At 45.4% G+C, this 20,020-nt stretch overlaps 1 protein-coding gene across 8 annotated transcripts in view; it reads left to right on the top strand.

Annotated features, from left to right (window-relative positions):
- The window catches only part of Tjp2 (tight junction protein 2), a 132,748-nt gene extending 113,024 nt beyond the window's left edge, over positions 1-19,724 (top strand). For 4 of the 8 annotated variants that reach the window (XM_006977643.4, XM_015996411.3, XM_015996412.3 and 1 more), the window contains 11 exons: positions 748-958; positions 1,723-1,910; positions 2,368-2,463; positions 3,713-3,792; positions 5,059-5,269; positions 10,698-10,798; positions 11,945-12,157; positions 13,304-13,414; positions 14,893-15,207; positions 17,761-17,846; positions 18,770-19,724. In XM_006977643.4, coding sequence (XP_006977705.1) covers positions 748-958; positions 1,723-1,910; positions 2,368-2,463; positions 3,713-3,792; positions 5,059-5,269; positions 10,698-10,798; positions 11,945-12,157; positions 13,304-13,414; positions 14,893-15,207; positions 17,761-17,846; positions 18,770-18,929 — 1,772 coding nt within the window. In that variant the 3' untranslated portion in view covers positions 18,930-19,724. The remainder of the gene's footprint in view (positions 1-747; positions 959-1,722; positions 1,911-2,367; positions 2,464-3,712; positions 3,793-5,058; positions 5,270-10,697; positions 10,799-11,944; positions 12,158-13,303; positions 13,415-14,892; positions 15,208-17,760; positions 17,847-18,769) is intronic. The other 4 variants (XM_076561450.1, XM_042262033.2, XM_076561444.1 and 1 more) reach the window with 1 other exon arrangement.
- Positions 19,725-20,020: the final 296 nt, after the last annotated feature.

The raw sequence follows: 20,020 nt of genomic DNA, 5'->3' as shown, positions 1-20,020 counted from the left end.
AGTGGCAGACCTAACAGAATCAAAGAAGAATCAAAGACTTGGTTTTGGTTTTAGGCTGAAAGCCTAACTAACTTCTAAGAGAAGTTATCTGATGGTGTAGATAGAGTCGAAAGGTAGGAGCAAAGCGGATGTCCCAGCTGGAAGGCCCGGGGTGGGAAGAGTAACTCCCTCTGATTTGACAGAATATTCTACTCAGGTTCTCAACTGGGGTGGGGCATCCGTACTAGGAAGAACAATTTGCTTTACTCAATCTACGTATTTGAGCAGTGGTTCTCAACTTTCCTATGGCTGTGACCCTTTCATACAGTTCCTCATGCTGTGGTGACCCCAACCATAAAATGATTTCATTTTGCGACATCATAACTGTAATTTTACTGCTGTTATAAGTCATAATGTAAATCTCTGATATGCAGGATATCTGATAGGCGACCCTCAAAGGGGTCACGACCCACATGTTGAGAACCGCCGCATTTAAGTGTTACTTTCATTCCCCTATCAACCACCATGTCCTCTCAGAAAAGCCTAGTGTAATGTTCAATCACTTGTCTGGGCACCTACATACACTGTCAGGCTGACACGTAAAACCTCCCATCACAGCACTTCGGGAGGTTAATGATTCTTGCTTCCTCTTGTTGGAGCCTGATTCCCACAGGCCTGTGGGCTAGGGATGGAGGGCCTGGGATGAGGGTGACTCGGGAACGATCTTCAGTTCAGCCCAGCACAGCCAACAGTGCTTTTGTTTTCCAGTGTACAGAGACATCCTGGCTTGTGGCAGAGGAGACTCGTTTTTCATAAGAAGCCACTTTGAATGTGAGAAGGAAACCCCACAGAGCCTGGCCTTCACCAGGGGCGAGGTCTTCCGAGTGGTAGACACGCTGTATGATGGCAAGCTGGGCCACTGGCTGGCTGTGAGGATCGGAAATGAGCTGGAGAAAGGCTTAATCCCTAACAAGAGCAGGTGACTAAGACCGTGCTTTCCTAAACGTATCTTTCGGTCCCGTTCCCATCAAACGGCAACAGAACTGCCTTGAAGGAAATCCCATGTGACGACATCATCTGCCATCATCAGTTGTTATGGGGACAGAGCCAGCACCTCTGGAGTCTCGAGCATCTCAGGCTTGGTTATTGCACTTGGTTTATTTGAGGATTGCCTGCTGCCTTGCTTATGGGAAACACCATATGGTCATAGTGCCCCTGGCATGCCTGGTCTCCATCCTTAGGAGGCTGGCACACCCTGGGAAACACTTGCTGGTGTGTGGCAGTGTAAACTTAAGAAAGGTGATCTGTTTACTACATGCATTCATGCTACATACCATATGAGCCAAACATATGAGAGAGAGAGAGAGAGAGAGAGAGAGAGAGAGAGAGAGAGAGAGAGAGAGAGAGAGAGAGAGAGAGAGATATGCATGCAGGTCTCCAGTTTGCTTTTTTCCTCATATTCAGTTTGGATCCCAGCCCAAGGGAAGGTGTTATCTATTCAGGGTGGTCTTTCCCTTTCTAGAAATACCCTCATAGACTGACCCACAGGTGTGTTTCCATAGTGATTCTAAATCTGGTTGACAGTGAAGCTTTACACACTGCCTGTTCTGTCTCCTCAGTCCCTTCCATTATTTCCGTCGTCAGTCTCGGTCAGCCCTGGGCTCTTACGTGATCCTGGCTAGGTCTTGATAGTAACCTGTCCACGTGCTGTGGAGAATGACTTCTCCTGGCTTCTTCTTTCAGAGCTGAGCAAATGGCTAGTGTCCAGAATGCCCAGAGAGAGACCGCTGGGGACAGGGCAGACTTCTGGAGGACACGTGGCCAGAGATCCGGGGTCAAGAAGAACATCCGGAAGAGCCGGGAAGACCTGACGGCTGCTGTGTCGGTCAGCACCAAGTTCCCGGCCTACGAGAAGGTTCTGCTGAGGGAAGGTGAGGCAGCCACACGGGCCTGGAAGAGCTCTGCTGAGCTCCGAGCTGCTTCCTCCAGGGCAGCTGTAACCATCACGTTCCAGCTTCACCTATGTCTCTCACACCAAGGGTGTGGGGAGGGAGTCATTCATCAAGGAGCCTGGGAGGTTCAGGTTCCTCAATGGCGGCAAATTCTCCAAATGTAGAAAACAGTTTCAATCCTGACACTCGAGTATTTGTATATTGTCCACTGGGTGGGGATGTGAAGCGCAAGGGAATGACAAGTGACGTTTCTATTGAACTCGGCTCTGTGGGGAGGGTAGTGAAGGCTGCTATTTCGGGAAGAAACTGGAGTCCAGGTCGGTGTGGGAGAATTCCGTTCTCTTTGCTGAGTTTGCAGAAGTGTAGATGGTACATTCCCCTCTCATCGGGACGTTGTAACCATGGGGACATGATAGTCTTTCTGCTTTCCTTTCAGCTGGCTTCAAGAGACCTGTGGTCTTATTCGGCCCCATAGCAGATATAGCAATGGAAAGGTTGGCGACTGAGCTACCTAACTTGTTTCAAACCGCAAGTACGTAAGTCAGTCAGTTCGTGGTGTCTTGCTCCCAGAGTGTTTATTTTGAAAGGTTTCTGGTACACAAAAGTTGGAAGAATGGTGACTATCCACCCACTGTGCCTGGAGTCACTGTGTCATGTTGTCAGATACACTTTCTCTCCACCACCTGCCCAAAGGCACACATTCCCCCGTTTGAAATTGTCTGCTCAGCCAGTTCAGTGTCTTAATTGTAGAGTTACGAGGCTTTATCCTTGAGTGTACACGTGGTCTCCTCACAACAGGAGTATTTTACACAATGACAATACCATTGTCCCCCTCAGTAACAAAGAGATTTAATATTAATGTTACAGTTTGAACATTGCTAATCAGAAGTATTCCAAAAATTGTAACTTTCTGAGCATCAGCATGATAGCATCACTGGAAAATTGCACACTTGCTCTTATGTGAATGATCAACATCTAAATACAGATGCACTAAAAATGCTCCATAAAACTATCTTCAGGCTATGTGTGTGAGATAGGGATGATAGAAATTAACTTTTTTTTTTTTTTTGAGCAGGGTCCCTCAGATAGCCCAGGCTGTCCCTAAATCCACTGTGTAGCTGAGGACGACCTTGCATTTCTGATCTCCCTGCCTCCATCTCCCAAGTGCTGGTATAACAGGAATATACTACCATGCTTGGCTAAACCATGAATGAGTCTAATATTTGGGTCTCTTTTTTTTTTCAGATATTTTAATTATGCATATTAACAAAATTGGGTAGCATTTCTGGTCCCAAACATTATCTTTTTTTTTTTTTTTTAATTCAGGCTCATCCATTACAGTTGATACTTAGGACTTTTATATGTCTAGATCCGTCCTTTCAAAAAGAGTTTCTTGGGATATTGATACTTGGAGAATACACGTCAATCAGAGCATATATACTCACTGTTAGTTGACCTAGCAATTTCCTCATGGTTAGATTTCCGTTTAATAGTGCTGGGGTTCTAGCTCAGTGGATGCACTTGCCTCCTATGAATGAAACCCTGGTGTTTGATGTGTAAAACACATGCACACAAGCACTTCCACACACGTGTACACTTGGGTGTGTGCACACATATACAAGAACACACACACAGTTTCAGTTCAACGCGCGGTGTGATCCCTTCGCACTGCGTGCCCTGAGGGGATGGCTTGTGTCAGGTGTCCCACCGTGCTGGTGTTAAGCTGGGTATTTGGTTGTCACTGTTTTCCACCAGTATTACTTAGTCTTCTTCTTCTGCAGAAACTGAACCCAAAGACGCAGGATCTGAGAAATCCAGTGGCGTGGTTCGCTTGAACACTGTGCGGCAGATTATTGAGCAGGTGAGAAAACTCATCAGAAGCCCATGTTGTCAGAGAACTGGATCGTGGTTTGGAATAGAATATGCATTTTAATAAAATACTAACGAGGGGCTGGAGAGATGGCTCAGAGGTTAAGAGCACTGGCTGCTCTTCCAGAGGTCCTGAGTTCAATTCCCAGCACCCACATGGCAGCTCACAACTGTCTATAACTTCAGTTTCAGGGGATCCAACACCCTCACACAGAGATACATGCAATCAAAACACCAATGCACATAAAAATAAAAGGGAATCATTTAAAAAAATGCTAGTAATAAAAGCTAATGTAAATTCAAACCTTTTCACTATGTAAGCCAGAGCTATTTTGTGGCAGAGTTCTCTGAAACCATGGAGATACTGTGTGTGTGTGTGTGTCTGTGTGTGTGTGTGTGTCTGTGTGTGTGTGTGTGTGTGTGTCTGTGTGTGTCTGTGTGTGTGTGTGTGTGTGTCTCTGTGTGTGTACACATATGTATGTATGTATGTATGTATGTATGTATGTATGTATACACACAGGTAATTTTTCTTCACATTTATATCTGTGATAATTTAATTTATAAGGAGATAAAGAGCAATAACCCAAACCAAAATAGGTCAAACATAAAAATACACTCCATTAAAACTCGTACAAATATGGCCTGTCCCCTCATTCCCACTTAGAACCTCATACTGTTCCCAACTTTTTTTACTCGCTGTTGACTCAGGAGAAACTGGAGGATGAAGCCATGGACTAGGACGGTTCTCCAGTCATAACAAATTTTGTCTCAGCCAGGAAGTGGTGGTGGCACACGCCTTTAATCCCAGCATTCAGGAGGCAGAAGCAGGTAGATCTCTGTGAGTTTGGGGCCAGCCTGGTCTACAGAGCCAGTTGCAAGAGAGCCAAGGCCATACAGAGAAACCCTGTCTTGAAAAACCAGGGGGGAAAAGAAGTTTTATTTGATAGTATGGAAGTGGACATAACATGGAAAGAAATATTTTTGGCTTTTTAATTTAAATATATAGGCCAGGGCATGGTGGTGCATGCCTTTAATCCCAGCAATAGGAGGCAGAAGGAGCAGATTTCTGAGTTCAAGGCCAGCCTGGTCTACAAAGTGACTTCCAGCCAGAGCTACAACGTGAGACTCTGCCTCCCCCCCCCCCCCGAAAGATTTAAATATATACATTGTATCTGACACAGCCTTTACCTGGGAAAACAAACACCTTGATGATGTTGTTTTATGCCTCCATGTCCCATCCTTTCTCCACTTGAAACAGGACAAGCATGCCCTCCTTGACGTGACTCCCAAAGCTGTGGATCTGCTCAATTATACTCAGTGGTTCCCAATCGTGATTTTCTTCAACCTGGATTCCAGACAAGGTGTTAAAACCATAAGACAAAGGTTGAGTCCAACATCCAATAAAAGTTCTAGGAAGTTATTTGATCAAGCCAACAAGCTCAAAAAAGCCTGTTCTCATCTTTTTACAGGTGAGTGAAATTTTAAAAAGGTGGTTCACACTCAAAATGGAAATAAGGAAATAATCTGTGTAATGAATATGGAATCATGCTTGTGACTCACTCAACAATAGTTAATATGATGGGGTGGATATGTAGACCTATGGCATTTGTATGTTAAACTCTGTGATTTTGACAGCCAGAAATGACGGTAAAGAGACATGGTAATATCCTGCTCATCTTAATGACATTGGATTTTTGTGGTAGACAAGGCTAATGATTGACCCTAGCTTATTGCCAAGTTTCCCTGTCTGTGGCAACTGTGTTGCTATTCTCTACTGTCAGTGATGCATTAACTGACGGTGCAATGGGAAGTTGTGGTGACCGGCAAAGTCTCCCAAATAGAAATCCAACACTCTGGATATGGGAGATTTAAACATTTGTTACCTCTGCCTTTTAGCTGTAATAATACCATGAATGTATTTTTTCTTCTTAATATTATCTTTATGTTTTAGCGAAATATACTGAATAAAATCTGTATAAAGTATCTCGTAGGCACACTAGAATTTGCATAGGTAATCTGCAGTGAGAGGAGAATAGATAGAGTATAGATAGGTTGGCCAGATTGGCCAGGCACCGTGACACAGACGTGAAATTTATAGACTGGCTTCTACTTTATCTATAATTAGATTTTGTTTGTTTGTTTGTTGTTTTTTTGAGACAGGGTTTCTCTGTGTAGTTGTGGTGCCTGTCCTGTAGACCAGGCGGGCCTCGAACTCACAGAGAGATGCCTGGCTCTGCCTCCTGAGTGCTGGGATTAAAGGCGTGCACTACTACTGCCCAGCCCTGTTTTGGTTTTTTTTTTAAAAGAATGTTTTGCTGTGTGTTATTTTTAAGGATTTATTTATTTATTCATTCATTCATTTATTCATTTATTTATTTATTTATTGTGTATGAGTGCTCTCTATCTGCATGTATGCCTTTATGCCAGAAGAGGGCATCAGATCCCACTATAGATGGTTGTGAGTCACCATGTGGTTCCTGAGAATTGAACTTGGGACCTCTGGAAGAGCAGCTGAGCCATCTCTCCATCCCTGAAACACCGGTTTTTAAGCATGATCAGCAGGACCATGAGCAGTTAATATTTTACTTTCTATGTTTTAGAATGTTTACGAATTAGTAAATGGGAATATTAGCCTTGCTTTGGTGAGCACAATTAACGTTATATTTTGTGTCTCGTTGGCTCAGTATCCTATTCCTTTTTTTTTCTTTTTTTTGTATAGTAATAAGAAAACTTTCCCACAGAGGAGATTTTAATTCTGATAATATTAAAATCTTTTCCATTATGAGCTTGATATACTCATTAATTAAGACACTTTATTTAGAGACTGTTAAAAAGCAAGTTGGGTTGTCAAAATAATTTAAAATGTAATGCCTGCATGTCCCTTTCTCAGTAAAAATATTTAGTATAAGATGCATTTATGCGGGGCTGGAGAGATGGCTCAGAGGCTAAGAGCACTGACTGCTCTTCCAGAGGTCCTGAGTTCAATTCCCAGCAACCACATGGTGGCTCACAACCATCTGTAGTGAGATCTGGTACCCTCTTCTGGCCTGCATTCATACATGCTGTATACATAATAAATAAATAAATCTTAAAAAGAAAAATAAAAAAAAGCACCAGTTTAAAAAAAAAAGATGCGCCGGGCGGTGGTGGCGCACGCCTTTAATCCCAGCACTCGGGAGGCAGAGGCAGGCGGATCGCTGTGAGTTCGAGGCCAGCCTGGGCTACCAAGTGAGCTCCAGGAAAGGCGCAAAACTACGCAGAGAAACCCTGTCTCGAAAAAACCAAAAAAAAAAAAAAAAAGATGCATTTATGCATGTATATCATAAAAATGAAATTTGAATTGCATGTGCTCTTAGGACCTTCAAAGTGCTCGGTTCATGGTTTAAATTCTGCTGTGGTGGCCTTATAGATTTAGAGGCCCAAACTAAGCCACCTTTGTGATAAATCGCAGCATGTTAAAGCACCACAGGATAGAATGGCTATTTCATCTGCTTTCCAGGCTTCATGAAAATGAAGTTTTTGGTGTTGAACCCGGGAATTTTGGAGGTGTTTACAAGTGCTGTTACTGTAATTATCATCTTTCAATGTCACATTACAGAAAAGTGTTTTGCTCTGTGTGGTGTTTTTTGTTTGTTCTGGTCATTATTTAGTCTTTGAAAAAGCACAAGAGCAAAATCAATCTTGTAACAGCCAAGAAAAACCCAAATGGCAGTAGGTAATACTTAGGTTAGGGGAGTGTAGGGAATGTTGATCATAGGAAGGAAATGGGCTGAGGGGTGGCTTGCCTGTTTAGCTGGTGTCTGGCACTTGAGTGTTAAGGTAGGCACAGGATGGCCTTTTTGAGATGTAATTTGTGGGTTTTAGTTCCTTCAGAATTGTGTAACCTATAGATGGAGTTTTCCTGTGCTGGCAACTGCTCCCAAATAATCACTCAGAAACTTAATATTAATTGTAAATGCTCGGCCAATAGCTCAGGCTTGTTACTAGCTAGTCTTACATTTACATTAACCTATATTTCTTATCTATGCTCTGCCACATGGCTCGTACCTTCTCTTAGTACAGCATGCCCATCTTGTCTCTCTTTGCATCTACTGGTGACTCCTCTGACTCTGCCCTTCTTCCTCCCAACGTTTTCGGTTTGGCTCTCCTGCCTAACCTTATCTTGTTCAGCTGTTGGCCAGTCAGCCTCTTTGTTAACCAATGAGAGTAATACATATTCACAGTGTTACAGAAGGATTATTCCACAGCAGTAACCATCGTCACAGTAACTTTTAGACAGAAACCCCATCCATTAGCAATCACTGCCAATTTCCCCCAACCCTTCCAGCTTACATGGTGCCTTTTGGTGTCTCTGTCACTAGAAGTGGGGAGGTACTGCCCCCATGTGCCAGCAGGGACATTGGTAGCAGAAGGATCCTCTCAGAATTTCAGTTCTTGAGTTTGAAAGTCATATAAAGCCTCTTTAAAAAGAGGCAAAGCTCATGAATTGGATACTACCTCTGAGTGGGGCCTAGGAAATCAGCTTCTATGCCTCTTTTATGTTAGTGTTTCAGCACTTGATCCTGATTGAAACTCAGGGGTTCTGTGACATTCATATTGTCAGGGGGCACAATGGTAATTCCTACATTTCTTAGAGAGTACCCTTAACTTGAGGTTTCCCTTGTGATGAATTCATACTATATCAGACAGCTCCCAATAGAAACCTGTAAAGAGCCACTTAACATTCTTTATACATCTATTACAAGTCACTTGTTTTGTCCCTAGGGTGTGCAATCTCACTTCTATATTTACATCTTGGATCGTATTTTAGCCATGGTTACAATACCGTGATGATAAGGACACAAAAAAATCCATGGCATCAAGGTTAATTTCCTTGGGCTGCCAATGTATCAGTTTAGTCTAATGCTGTAAATAATTAATAACTAAGGAAACTGTAAGCTCATTCATGATTTCCCAAGGTCAGAGATGGAACTTTTTCAAATTTTCAAGCCAGGGTCTCATGTATCTCCAGGCTTTCCTCAAACTTACTTTGTAGTGACTGATGAGCTTGAACTTGAGATTCCCCTGCCTCTACCTCCAGAGCAGGTACGGATGTACATCTGATTACAAATGCACATCACCATACCTGGTTTCAAGATTAGAATTGCTTAAATGAAAGAAAGTCAAATTTAATTAAAAGAAAACTTGAAGCATAGTTACTCAGGAATTTCACATAACCATTAATGGTTTGTTTGGCTTTAGAAATTACATATACCACCATGCCCTCTAATAAAGAGCCATGAAAGCCTTTTTATTTTTGGTTTTTCGAGACAGGGTTTCTCTGTGTAGCTTTGGAGCCTGTCCTGGATCTCACTCTGTAGACCAGGCTGGCCTCGAACTCACAGAGATCCACCTGCCTCTGCCTCCTGAGTGCTGGGATTACAGGCGTGCGCCACCACCGCCCGGCGAAAGCATAATTGAAAAGCAATTGTAGTGGGGTAGTGGTGGCATATGCCTTTAATCCCAGCGCTCAGGAAGCAGAGGCAGGTAGATCTCTGAGTTCGAGGCTAGCCTGGTTTATAGAGCAATTTCCAGGGCAGCCAAGACTACACAGAGAAACCCTGTCTCAAAACCATCCCCCTCCAAAAAAAAAAAAAAAAAAATCAATTGTAGTTTATCTGCAACCTGATCATTTGCATTTTAGATAATTTTTATATTAACTTGTTTTTGTTTTGGGGGTTCTTTTTTGGGCGCGTGTGTGTCTGTATATGTTATGTCCATCAATCAATCTTGTTGGCCATTGAATGCCCAGGATCCACATGTCTCTGTTTCCAGTGCTGGGGTTACAGGCACACACAGCCATGCCCAGCTTTTTACACAGTGGAGTTGAGTCCATGCCCCCCCAGCTCTCACAGCAAGTGCTCTTTCCCAATGAGCTATCTCTCTAGCCCTGTTTAGACTATTTAGATCCAACTTACTGTTTGGGGAAGCTTTTTTTCGGGGGCGGGGGGTTGTTTTCAAGTTAGGGTTTCTCTGTGTTGTTTTGGTGCCTGTCCTGGATCTTACTCTGTAGCCCAGGCTGGCCTCGAACTCACAGAGATCTGCCTGGCTCTGTCTCCCGAGTGCTGGGATTAAAGGCGTGCACCACTACCATCCAGCTATGTTTGGGGTGTTTTGCCTGCCTAGTTTATCATCGCTACATCTGTAAATACCAATGTGAAGAACAGATGCATGTTGTGTGTCTGTTAGTATCTTATATCTGTGCTGCAAATCGGTGTCTTTACATGGGCTGTGTAGGGCAATGGCCCAGGCTGCAGACTCAGAAAATAATTTTCCTGGTTTTCACTCAGGTTTCTTTATTTGCTTGGGATGAAGTGTAAGGCTCGCTCATTTTTTGTTTTTTCCTTTTCTCTCATAAAAATACCCTGACAAAAGCAGCCCCAGGAAAGAATAGGTTTATTTTAGCTTGCAGTTCAGAGTACAGTTCAATTTACCTGTGCTCCTGAAAATATATTTTTTTAGGGCTGGGGACTGTGACTGTGTGGTAGAATACCTATGTAGCATTTGGGATGGCCTAAATTCTGTTCCTAATACTGCAAAAACAAAAACAAAAAAAAAAAGAAAGAAAGAAAAGATAGACACATACTGACTAGTTCTTCTGAAGTATATTATGTTATGTTATATGTTATGTTATATAATCAGCCTGGACAAGCTTTACAACATCTGTCTGTAATGTAAACTAAAACAGCTTTAGTTGCATTCAACTAAAAAGATTTTTATGTTTAAAATAAAATACAGACTTCCGAATTTGGCAAGTCTTTCTTCAAATATGGTATAAAAAGAAATAATGTGAATAGCTTCTAGAATAAAGGTTTGCTCTGGAAATTGATGCTGACCTTTTTGTTTGCATTCCTGTAGCAATAATCAATGTGAATTCAGCCAATGACGGCTGGTTTGGCAGCTTGAAGGACAGCATTCAGCAGCAGCAAGGCGAAGCAGTCTGGGTCTCTGAAGGAAAGGTATGTGGCCTAGATTTGCTGCTGTGAGGTGAGAGTCTGTGTTCTTGGTGCTTCCTCCAGAGGGCAGTGAATGTAGTAAATCATGAAACGAAAGGGATTCAATGTGTTCTTCAAGTCGGCAGCTCTCTAGTTCTCCAACAAAGCCATAAAATGAAGGGACTTTGCAAGGCAGAGCGTGATGAGTGCCGACCTACATTCACTTCCCCTCTACTTTTAATGTAGCAACTAGAATTGCATTCCAAGTCCTCTAATCAGAGCTTACAAGTTCTCATTCCTAATGCCACACTGCACTAAGGACCTGGGAAACTCGGAGTGGAGATGAGAGGCAAGGTTGAGAACCATGGGGAAGACAGTTTAAAATGATACCAAGAGAAAGTGTTAACAGCTGGAATGATGTGCTTAGTAAAGAGGTCAGTCAATGGAGAAGGCATTCTAACTCTTGAGTCTGAAAACAATAGTGATCCTTGCTAGCCCTCTCAAGTTGGATAGCATCTAAATCTGTAGAGATAAACATACAGGTATGCTGTGGGAAGGAGAGAGTTGACAACCCGGCACCCCCTTCATTCTAGGAACCTTTACTCCAGCTAAATTGAGGTAGCTGGTGATCCTTTGTGGTGAGTTTTTGGTGGCATGGACTGTCTTGCTCCTTGGGACCTAGATGTTTAGTTGACGAATCTAGCATCTGCCAAATGCTTGTAGTCTCCACAGCTCCCTGGAGAGGACAAGTTGAGCAGGATGTAGCTTTTGTCCTCAAGGTTCTGAGAATATTATTTTCTGGTCCTGGAACTGAACCCAGCTACCTCTGAGAAACATCCGAGCCTGGGTCTGAGAGTCTTGGAAATGACAGGGACCAGCAGAAAAGCTGGAGAGAAGCTGATCCTGGGAGACCAGCAAAGCAGGGGAACTTGGCTCAGCTGGCCTAGAGGATGGACGGTAGCAAGAATAGACTGGAGGGTCTCCAGTTTGTGTCCCTGTGCAGAAATCAACCCAGCATCAGCCTCGCAAAGCCAAGCGATAGCAGGAAACTAAAGGTCCCTTCCCCTGCTAGCACCTGTCAAGGTTTCCAAGCCCTTGGGAGTTTTCTTGAGTCCCTACTCCCAGGAGTCATGCCAGATCCCACTCACCCTTCAAAACAAATTCCTCCAGATGGAAGGGGTGGATGATGACCCTGAAGACCGCATGTCGTACTTAACCGCCATGGGCGCGGACTATCTGAGTTGTGACAGCCGTCTCATCAGTGACTTTGAAGACACCGACGGCGAGGGAGGCGCCTACACTGACAATGAGCTGGATGAGCCAGCTGAGGAGCCGCTGGTGTCTTCCATCACCCGCTCCTCGGAGCCGGTGCAGCAGGAGGAGGTGAGGCGAGGCACAGCTGGCTGTCGGCTGTGAGGCCGTGAGCAGGAGCAGTGTTAACTGAGGGTGCTGTAGAAAGTATCCTCGAGGATCGGAGCAGAGGGTTGCTAGGGAGGCCCACTGTGAGTCAGCGCCTACAGGGTTGCGGCTGTGCCCCGTGGAAAGTGGAGCCGGCTCGTGGCATTGGAAAAGGTCGTGTGGTGCCATTCACCACTCTCTCGTCCTCGGGAGTGATGCATAAATACCGGCTTTATGTGCCAGCTGTCCAAATTGCAAGTGGAACTTTATGAATGCGTTATTGCTGCATTTGCTTGTAACCTTTGATTAGGCCTCTCTCCGTACTCTTAGGAGCCCTGCTTTTCTTCTCCCCTCAGCCTTTAACCTCCTCCTAATGTTATCAGAGTTCCTGAGTGTTTCCCTATCAGTTTCCTTCTCTCTGTTTCACTTTTTCAATGGGTTTTATACATGTGATCAGGTGCACTGTGTATCCACTAGTTTACACAGTCCTACAAACTGTATCAGTGGGCACTAACGTAGGGTGGAACGATTATCAGTTGCACCTCAGAGAACATTGGAATGATGATCTTTGTGGACAAGACTATCTAAGCACATCTGGATCATAATTGTTATGGGCTACCCTTTAGCAGGTTAACTCATTCCAGTAAATGATAAACGAGATAGAAATACTCCCCCCTCCAAAATAGTCACACACACACACACACACACACACACACACACAGAAAGAGAGAGAGAGAGAGAGAGAGAGAGAGAGAGAGAGAGAGAGAGAGATTACTAATATACAGTAAACAAGTAGTAAAGAGTAAGTTAATGTCTACAGATATAGAACGAGCTGATGCTTAGGAATACTGCTGGTAGTGAGACGGATTTTTAGATTTTAGGAGTATTCAGTTTTGTTTCTTTCTTCCTTTAAGGGTAGAGCCAGCAGCCTTGTACTCAGCCAGTTTAGTGAAGTGTGTCCTGAGCTTTCTCTAGCGAAGGATGGTTGGTATCCCTCTTTGCGGTAGGAGAGCGCTGCCTTGGCTTGTCAGCTTCTCCATTTCCTTAAGGTTTCAGAAATCCAGCAGAGCAGAGTGCTGTCTTCTCTCTGCTTGGATGCTCTTGGTATGAATGAACCTTTATGTTTTGTAGAGCATAAGGAAACCCAGCCCAGAGCCACGAGCTCAGATGAGGAGGGCTACTAGCAGAGATCTACTTAGGGATGGTAGCCCGCCCCCAGCATTCAAGCCAGAGCCGCCCAAGGTATGTGGCTGGGAAGTCCAGGATGGGAAGGAGGAGGACACAGGTGCCTTGGAGCCCCCGGGCAGCCTTGGGAGCACACACAATGAGGCAATGTTGAACTTACCATGTACCCTGTGAGAGTCTGTCCTTCAGGCCATTGACTGAGCCTGAAAATCAGGGATGTGTATTGGTGGAAGTATTAAGGTAACTCTATGTAGTTAAAAGGGAGGTTTATTTTATGGGGTAACTTACAAGGGAAGGGATAGGTAACAGGGTCTGGGAAAGGTATAGTGCAGTCCACTGGTGTTCTCTGGAGAACTCTGCTCGGTCTACCTCCAGCATCCAGGATCCAGGAACCAAGAGAGCCTGCAGGCACATCTGGGTCTCAGGTCTTAAGGGCTCCTGTTTCAGCCCCGCCTTATAGGCGTGACAGTTACCTGGGGGTAGTACTTCCAGGTCAAAGCTGGAACAGCTACCCACTACAGATGTGTGCGAAATAGGCACAAAAAAACGTTAGGAGAGTGTGTGATTTTAGGATTCACAGAGAATAAGAGTTATTTCATTTATTTACTTTTCATTTATTTGATTTAATTAATTAATAATTAGGTTTTTTTGGTAGAAAGAGTGAAATGTGGTCACAGGCTGCATGCTACAACCACCAATCTCAGGGCACTTTTCTTTTTCTCTCCAGTTAAAGTTTTCTGCCCACAATCTAATTTGGGGGCACCAGAGGTCCTCCCTAGCGATCTGCTGAGGAAAAGAGGCATTGCTGTTGTCTAAGCCTCTCACTATAAAAGCCTCTTAATTTACTGAATTAATAAAGTATTATCTAGAAGAGAATCAACAGAAGGGCTCCAGGGTGTGTGGCATGTGGCTTGTTGCCCCAGATCACACAGTCAGCCTGTAACGATAGGCTTTTCCTTATAGCTCAGTAGAATTTTTGGTAACTCGGTAGTTTAGATGAGAAGAAAAACGTGACCATGTAAGCTGTCAGCAGTAATTAGTGACTTTATGTAACAGGACACTGAAGGCCTGCAGCGGGGCTAGAACTGAACATGAGGGAGCCCTGGCTGCTGGCATGTTCTGCCTACCTCACCGCCACTCCAGCTCAGCTTCATTTCCCCCACAGCCAAGCACAGGGCTCGCTTTTTGTCCCAATCTCGTACCCTCCATGCGGCTTGACCTCAGAAAAACCTACTTTTTTCATTTCCCAAATTGATTTCTCCTGAGGTCTTCTGTGGGATTCCCATCTTCTCCACCATGAAATCGTGTGGGTCTGTTCTCCCTCTGGCAGTCGCTGGCTATCCCACCTCTGCCAGCACGTCTGTCGTCCTCAGGGAGGGCTCAAGATGCCCCTGGCATATTTGGTTCTTTGTAAAGATGGTTACGGTGTCCACCTTTGGAAACTGATCAGGAAACACAATGTATTAAATCATTAATGTAGTTCTGGAAATAAACTAAAAGCCCAAGCTCCTAAGGCATGCCATTGCTCTTTACAGGCCAGAAACCAGCATAGAGAAGACTCCTACGACTACTCCAAGCCAATCCCTTACGCCATGACTGGCAGTGAAACCCAGGGGGGGTCTACCAAAGGGTGTCCCCCCCCTGTTGCAGTGAAACCTGCTTTCGGGCGATCCATCCTGAAGCCTTCCACTCCCGTCCCTGTGCCTGAGAGCGAGGAGGTGGGGGAGAGCACTGAGGAGCAGGAAGATGCTCCCAGGTCAGTCCTGGGCAGAGTGAAAATATTCGAGAAGATGGACCACCAGGCAAAATTACAGAGGATGCAGGAGCTCCAGGAGGCACAGAGCGCGAGGGTAATTGTTTTGAACCCCCAGAGCACCTTAGCCTCCCCCAGTGAGTCTTCAAGACATTTGCTCACAGCGCGGCAGCATACACCGCTTTTCCCACTGCTGTCATGCCGGGCACAGTTGTACGCCCGGTTCTGTGTGCCACCTCCAGACTGCCTGCTGTCAGCACATCCTTTTTGCTTCCAATCAAGAAGATTGGAACAGAGCCGGGTGTGGTGGCGCACGCCTGGGATCCCAGCACCTGGGAGGCAAAGGCTGGGTGGATCTCTGTGAGTTCGAGGCCAACCCGAGTGTAATCTACAGAGTGAGTTCCAGGACAGTCAGGATTAGACAGAGAAACCCTGTCTTAGAAAATAAAAACAAATAAGCAAAGAGGAAGGAAGGAAGGGAGGGAGGGAGGGAGGGAGGGAGGGAGGAAGGAAGGAAGGAAGGAAGGAAGGAAGGAAGGAAGGAAGGAAGGAAGAAAGAAACCCTTACAGTCCAAATGAAGGAAGTTTCAGTCTCCAATCTTCAGATCTGTGTGTCCTGCTCTGGGATAGAGAGTGAGCCTCAGTACCCCTCAGAAGTTATTTTAGCTGGAACATGGGTGGTGGTTATGTGGGGTCCGATTGTCTCTTATATGTTCCCAGGTTTGCCGTGGGATATTAGTGGCCGTTGGGCCTGCAGGCTGTAGTTTTTTAGCTATTTGAATTTTTGAAATGCACGTGAAACATTTCAGTATCAAAGAACTTGAGTGATGCCAGACGTGGGAGCCTCACTATAGTCCCAGCAGCTCGGAGGCTGGTGCAGGTGCTGGAGCCTGGGGAGTTGCAGATTAGCCTGGGTGACACAGTGAGACCTTCTCTCCAAAGGGGGGGACGTGGAGTTGGAAGACTTCCTGTGTCCTGCCTGGCCCGCAATCGGGACAAATCTCTCACCCACAGTCCCGCAGCCTTTTATAAAATAATCACACAGAGGCTTAATATTAATTATAACTGCTCAGCCATTATTAGCTCAAGCTTATTACTAATTAGCTCTTACACTTAAATTAACCCATAATTCTTATCTATGTTTAGCCACGTGGCTTGGTACCTTTTCTCAGTTCCACCTTGTCATCTTGCTTCCTCTGTGTCTGACTGGCAACTCCTGACTTAGCCCTTCCTCTTCCCAGAATTCTTCTCTTTTGCTTGCCCTGCCTATACTTCCTGCCTGGCTATTGACCAATCAAAGCAACATATATTCACAGCCTACAGAACAACCTCCCACAGCAGGGACAAAGGCAAGACAGACTTTCCCCCAGCCACCCCCCCCACACACTCCCTCTACACACACACTTCTTGAGACCTTGCTTACGTTGCCCAGGGTGACCCAGGTACAGGAGATTGTTGCACGAATTGTTAGGTCTTATTAATAAAAACAAACCTGGAGCCAGGTATTGGGGTGAACGCTGGAAGATCAGAGAAGCAGAACAAGCCACAGCTTCCTCACCACGCAATTCCTCAGCTGATCCTGTTTCCTCAGACTGGAAGCCTCTGAGTTCTCATCTAAATGGATCTCAGCTGAACTGCTGCTAAAAGCCAAAAAGCTTAACCAGCCCTAGTTCCTGGTTTTCACGCCTTATATACCTTTCTGCTTTCTGCCATCACTTTCTGGGATTAAAGGCATAAGTCACCATGCCTAGCTGTTTCCAGTGTGGCCTTGAACTCACAGAGATCCAGATGGATCTCTGCCTCCCAAATAATAGGATTAGAGGTGTGTGTGCCAGCCGGGCGGTGGTGGCGCACGCCTTTAATCCCAGCACTCGGGAGGCAGAGCCAGGCGGATCGCTGTGAGTTCGAGGCCAGCCTGGGCTACCAAGTGAGCTCCAGGAAAGGCGCAAAACTACGCAGAGAAACCCTGTCTCGAAAAACCAAAAAAAAAAAAAGGTGTGTGTGCCACCATTTTCTGCCCTCTATGTCTATCTAGTGGCTGTTCTGTCCTCTGACCCCAGATAAGTTTATTAGGATGCACAATATATTGGGGGACACAATATATCCACACAGGACATGCTCCAGCTTTAGCCTCCTGAGTAGTTGGGACAACAAGTCCTACTTAACATAAGAATTATTATTTTGGCCCTTTTAAGCAGGCAGCTCAGTGGCATAAAGTACATTGGCATCAGTGTGCAGCCGTCACCACTCTGGACTCGCAGGAACTTTCTCAGTTCCCAGGTGAAACTACACCCGGCTGACGGTGAAGCCCGGTCCCTCCTCCATCCACGGCTGCACCGTTCTGTGGTCTACCTCTCTGCCTCTGCGTTTGATGGTTTAGGGGCCTCCCATGCTTGGAGTCAGACAGTATTGGTTTCTTTTGTCAAATTACTCCGTGTACTGTCTCCGGGCTCCTCCCCATGCTTGGGTCCTCACCATTGGGCACATTCCCCAAGACCCCACCCGACCATGGAAACAGGCTCCCATCTGTGTTTCTTTGTCTGGAAATGAACTGGGAGGAAAGGTGGTAGGATGTGGGGACAGGGTAGGCCTGCAGGCGACCAGAGAACCATACCGTCGCCCATTCTCTCCTGTTTCCTAACTGCTACAGATCGAAATCGCCCAGAAGCACCCTGACATCTATGCCGTTCCAATCAAAGCCCCCAAGCCAGACGCCGGCCTGCCCCCGCACATGAGGTAAGGGCTGTTCAGTGGGTGTAGGCCACAGGAGGAGGCTTCTCCAGCATTTGGATTTGAAAAGTTTGCTCTACCCAGACGGTAGAGCAGTGAGAGAATTTCCTTCCCAGGCTGACTGTGCACCCCATCCTGTCAGTCAAACTTAGCTATTAAGATCAAAGAACCAAAAGAACCAAAGAACAGGCAGAGGCAGGTGGATCTCTGTGAGTTCCAGGACAGCCAGGGCTATGTAGAGAGACCCTGTCTTGAAAAGATTACAGAATCGGACATTTCTGGTCACTTGACTTGTGTGCCTAATACCCTGTGGTACACTGGACCCTTATATTGTATTGGGAGGGCACGTGAGCAGAATTTTCAAGGTGTAGGCTTTTAGCCAAACCCCTCAATTCCATTGTATCACCATGCACAGTTGGGCCACTTGTGCCGAACTAGATCTGAAGGACTTCGACAAGCATTATCCTTCTCTTCCCGTGGAGAGCTCACCCTGAGTGGTCTCCTACTTCTGGATGCTGGAGCCTTGTTTTAAAGCACGGAGAAACTAAAGGCATGGTGGTTACTATTTGAATGCCCACACAGTTGACCAAGTTGACCCTGACAGAGGAAACTTAATATAATTGATTTGCCATGGACAGAGGACTCGACTGAGTGGGGCTGTAGTGGGGAGCATAGAAGTGCACCGGGTACAGCCTTCCTACGTTAGTTCAGACAACATATAGCTGCCCAGATAGGCCTTGGCCTTGACCCATACCGCATCTCTTCCCTTTCCACCCTGTGAACCTGAAGAAGGACCAGCAGTACCCTGGCTAGTGGTAAACTGTACCCAGGGGTCAGGAACTGATCAGCCTGCTGGACTCATAGCTTCAGTGACCCCGTGGGCAGCTGGACGATGCGGGCTGTGTGATAGATACCCTTATCTTTGTTAGTTCTAGACCTCCAGAGCCACAGAAAGCTCCGTCCAGACTCTACCAGGACACCAGCTACGGCAGTGATCAGGAGGAAGAGGAATACCGCCAACAGTTGGCGGCGCACTCGAAGCGTGGTTACTACAGCCAGCCCTCCCGGTACCGAGACACGGAATTATAGATGGCTGTGCATGGACTCCTGTTAGGCCGGCCTGGAGATCTTCTCCAGTTAAAGTGCCCTGCAGAGATATGATGGGGGCCCAGGCGGTAGACAGTACCAATTACCAACCGAAGACTCTGTGTGTGGGACTGGGGTAAAGCTGATTATGACTTTTTGCCCAGGATGAAGAGAAACAGTACAGTCTGACACTGTTACTTGCTTTGGTGTGGACCAAAATCTGTATTAATCTCTCTGTATTTTTTAATATGTATATTAAGGAGCAATAACTATTTTTCCTCATTCATAGCTGCCTTCCAACACTGCTTCTGTGTGAAGCAATCATGAAAAAGGAGTAAGAAGAATACTCTGTCTCAAACTAAATTCACAAGTATTTTATTACAGTTCTCTAAGTGCCTTTGACAAGATGTGTCTTAAGTTTTCCTTCCTGAGGCTTATGCAAAGCTATAATGAACTAAAACTTTATTTTGACTAAACTTTTCTACCAGTTTAGCAGCTGTCACGGCCCCTGCCTCGCGTCCATCTTTTCAGGGCGTTGTCTTTATAGTGTTTCCCACAAATCCCGACTGTACATAGGACGGCTACGCTTGGTAGTTTGGTTGTCAAAGCTGCAGAGCTCGGAGGCCAAGAACTTAGTCTGGGTTTTGTTGTTGTTGTTGTTGTTGTTGTTTGTTCAAAACCATGGGCTCCAGAAGCAGATACCTGAGAAAAGGGTATTTTGTTTCCTTTATATCAGTGTATGTACTGACATCAAGCAATTTTATAATTTAATAAAAAGGAGTACATTGTAGTCAAGAATGAGCTTTGTGGTGAATTTCTACACAGCTTCCATTTGGGGTAGTGTTGGAACGGAACTCAAGGTCCTCGCGCATGCGTAATGCTGCTCCACCACTGAGCTTATATATACCTCGGCCTTCTTGATTTATTTTAATTAAAATTTAAAAATTAAAAAATTGTGTGTATTTGTTTTCCTGTATGCATCTATATGCACTGCATGTGTGCCTGGTGCCTTCAGAGGTCAAAGAGAGCATCAGATCCCCCTAGAACTGGAGTTAAGGATGGTTGTGAGCCACCATGTGGGTGCTGGGAATCAA

The sequence above is a fragment of the Peromyscus maniculatus genome, chromosome 1 (genome assembly GCF_049852395.1).
Source record: "Peromyscus maniculatus bairdii isolate BWxNUB_F1_BW_parent chromosome 1, HU_Pman_BW_mat_3.1, whole genome shotgun sequence".
In the NCBI taxonomy this organism is placed as follows: domain Eukaryota; kingdom Metazoa; phylum Chordata; class Mammalia; order Rodentia; family Cricetidae; genus Peromyscus; species Peromyscus maniculatus.
Note: the sequence above shows the minus strand (reverse complement) of the source record. Positions and strands in the feature narration are given on the sequence as shown.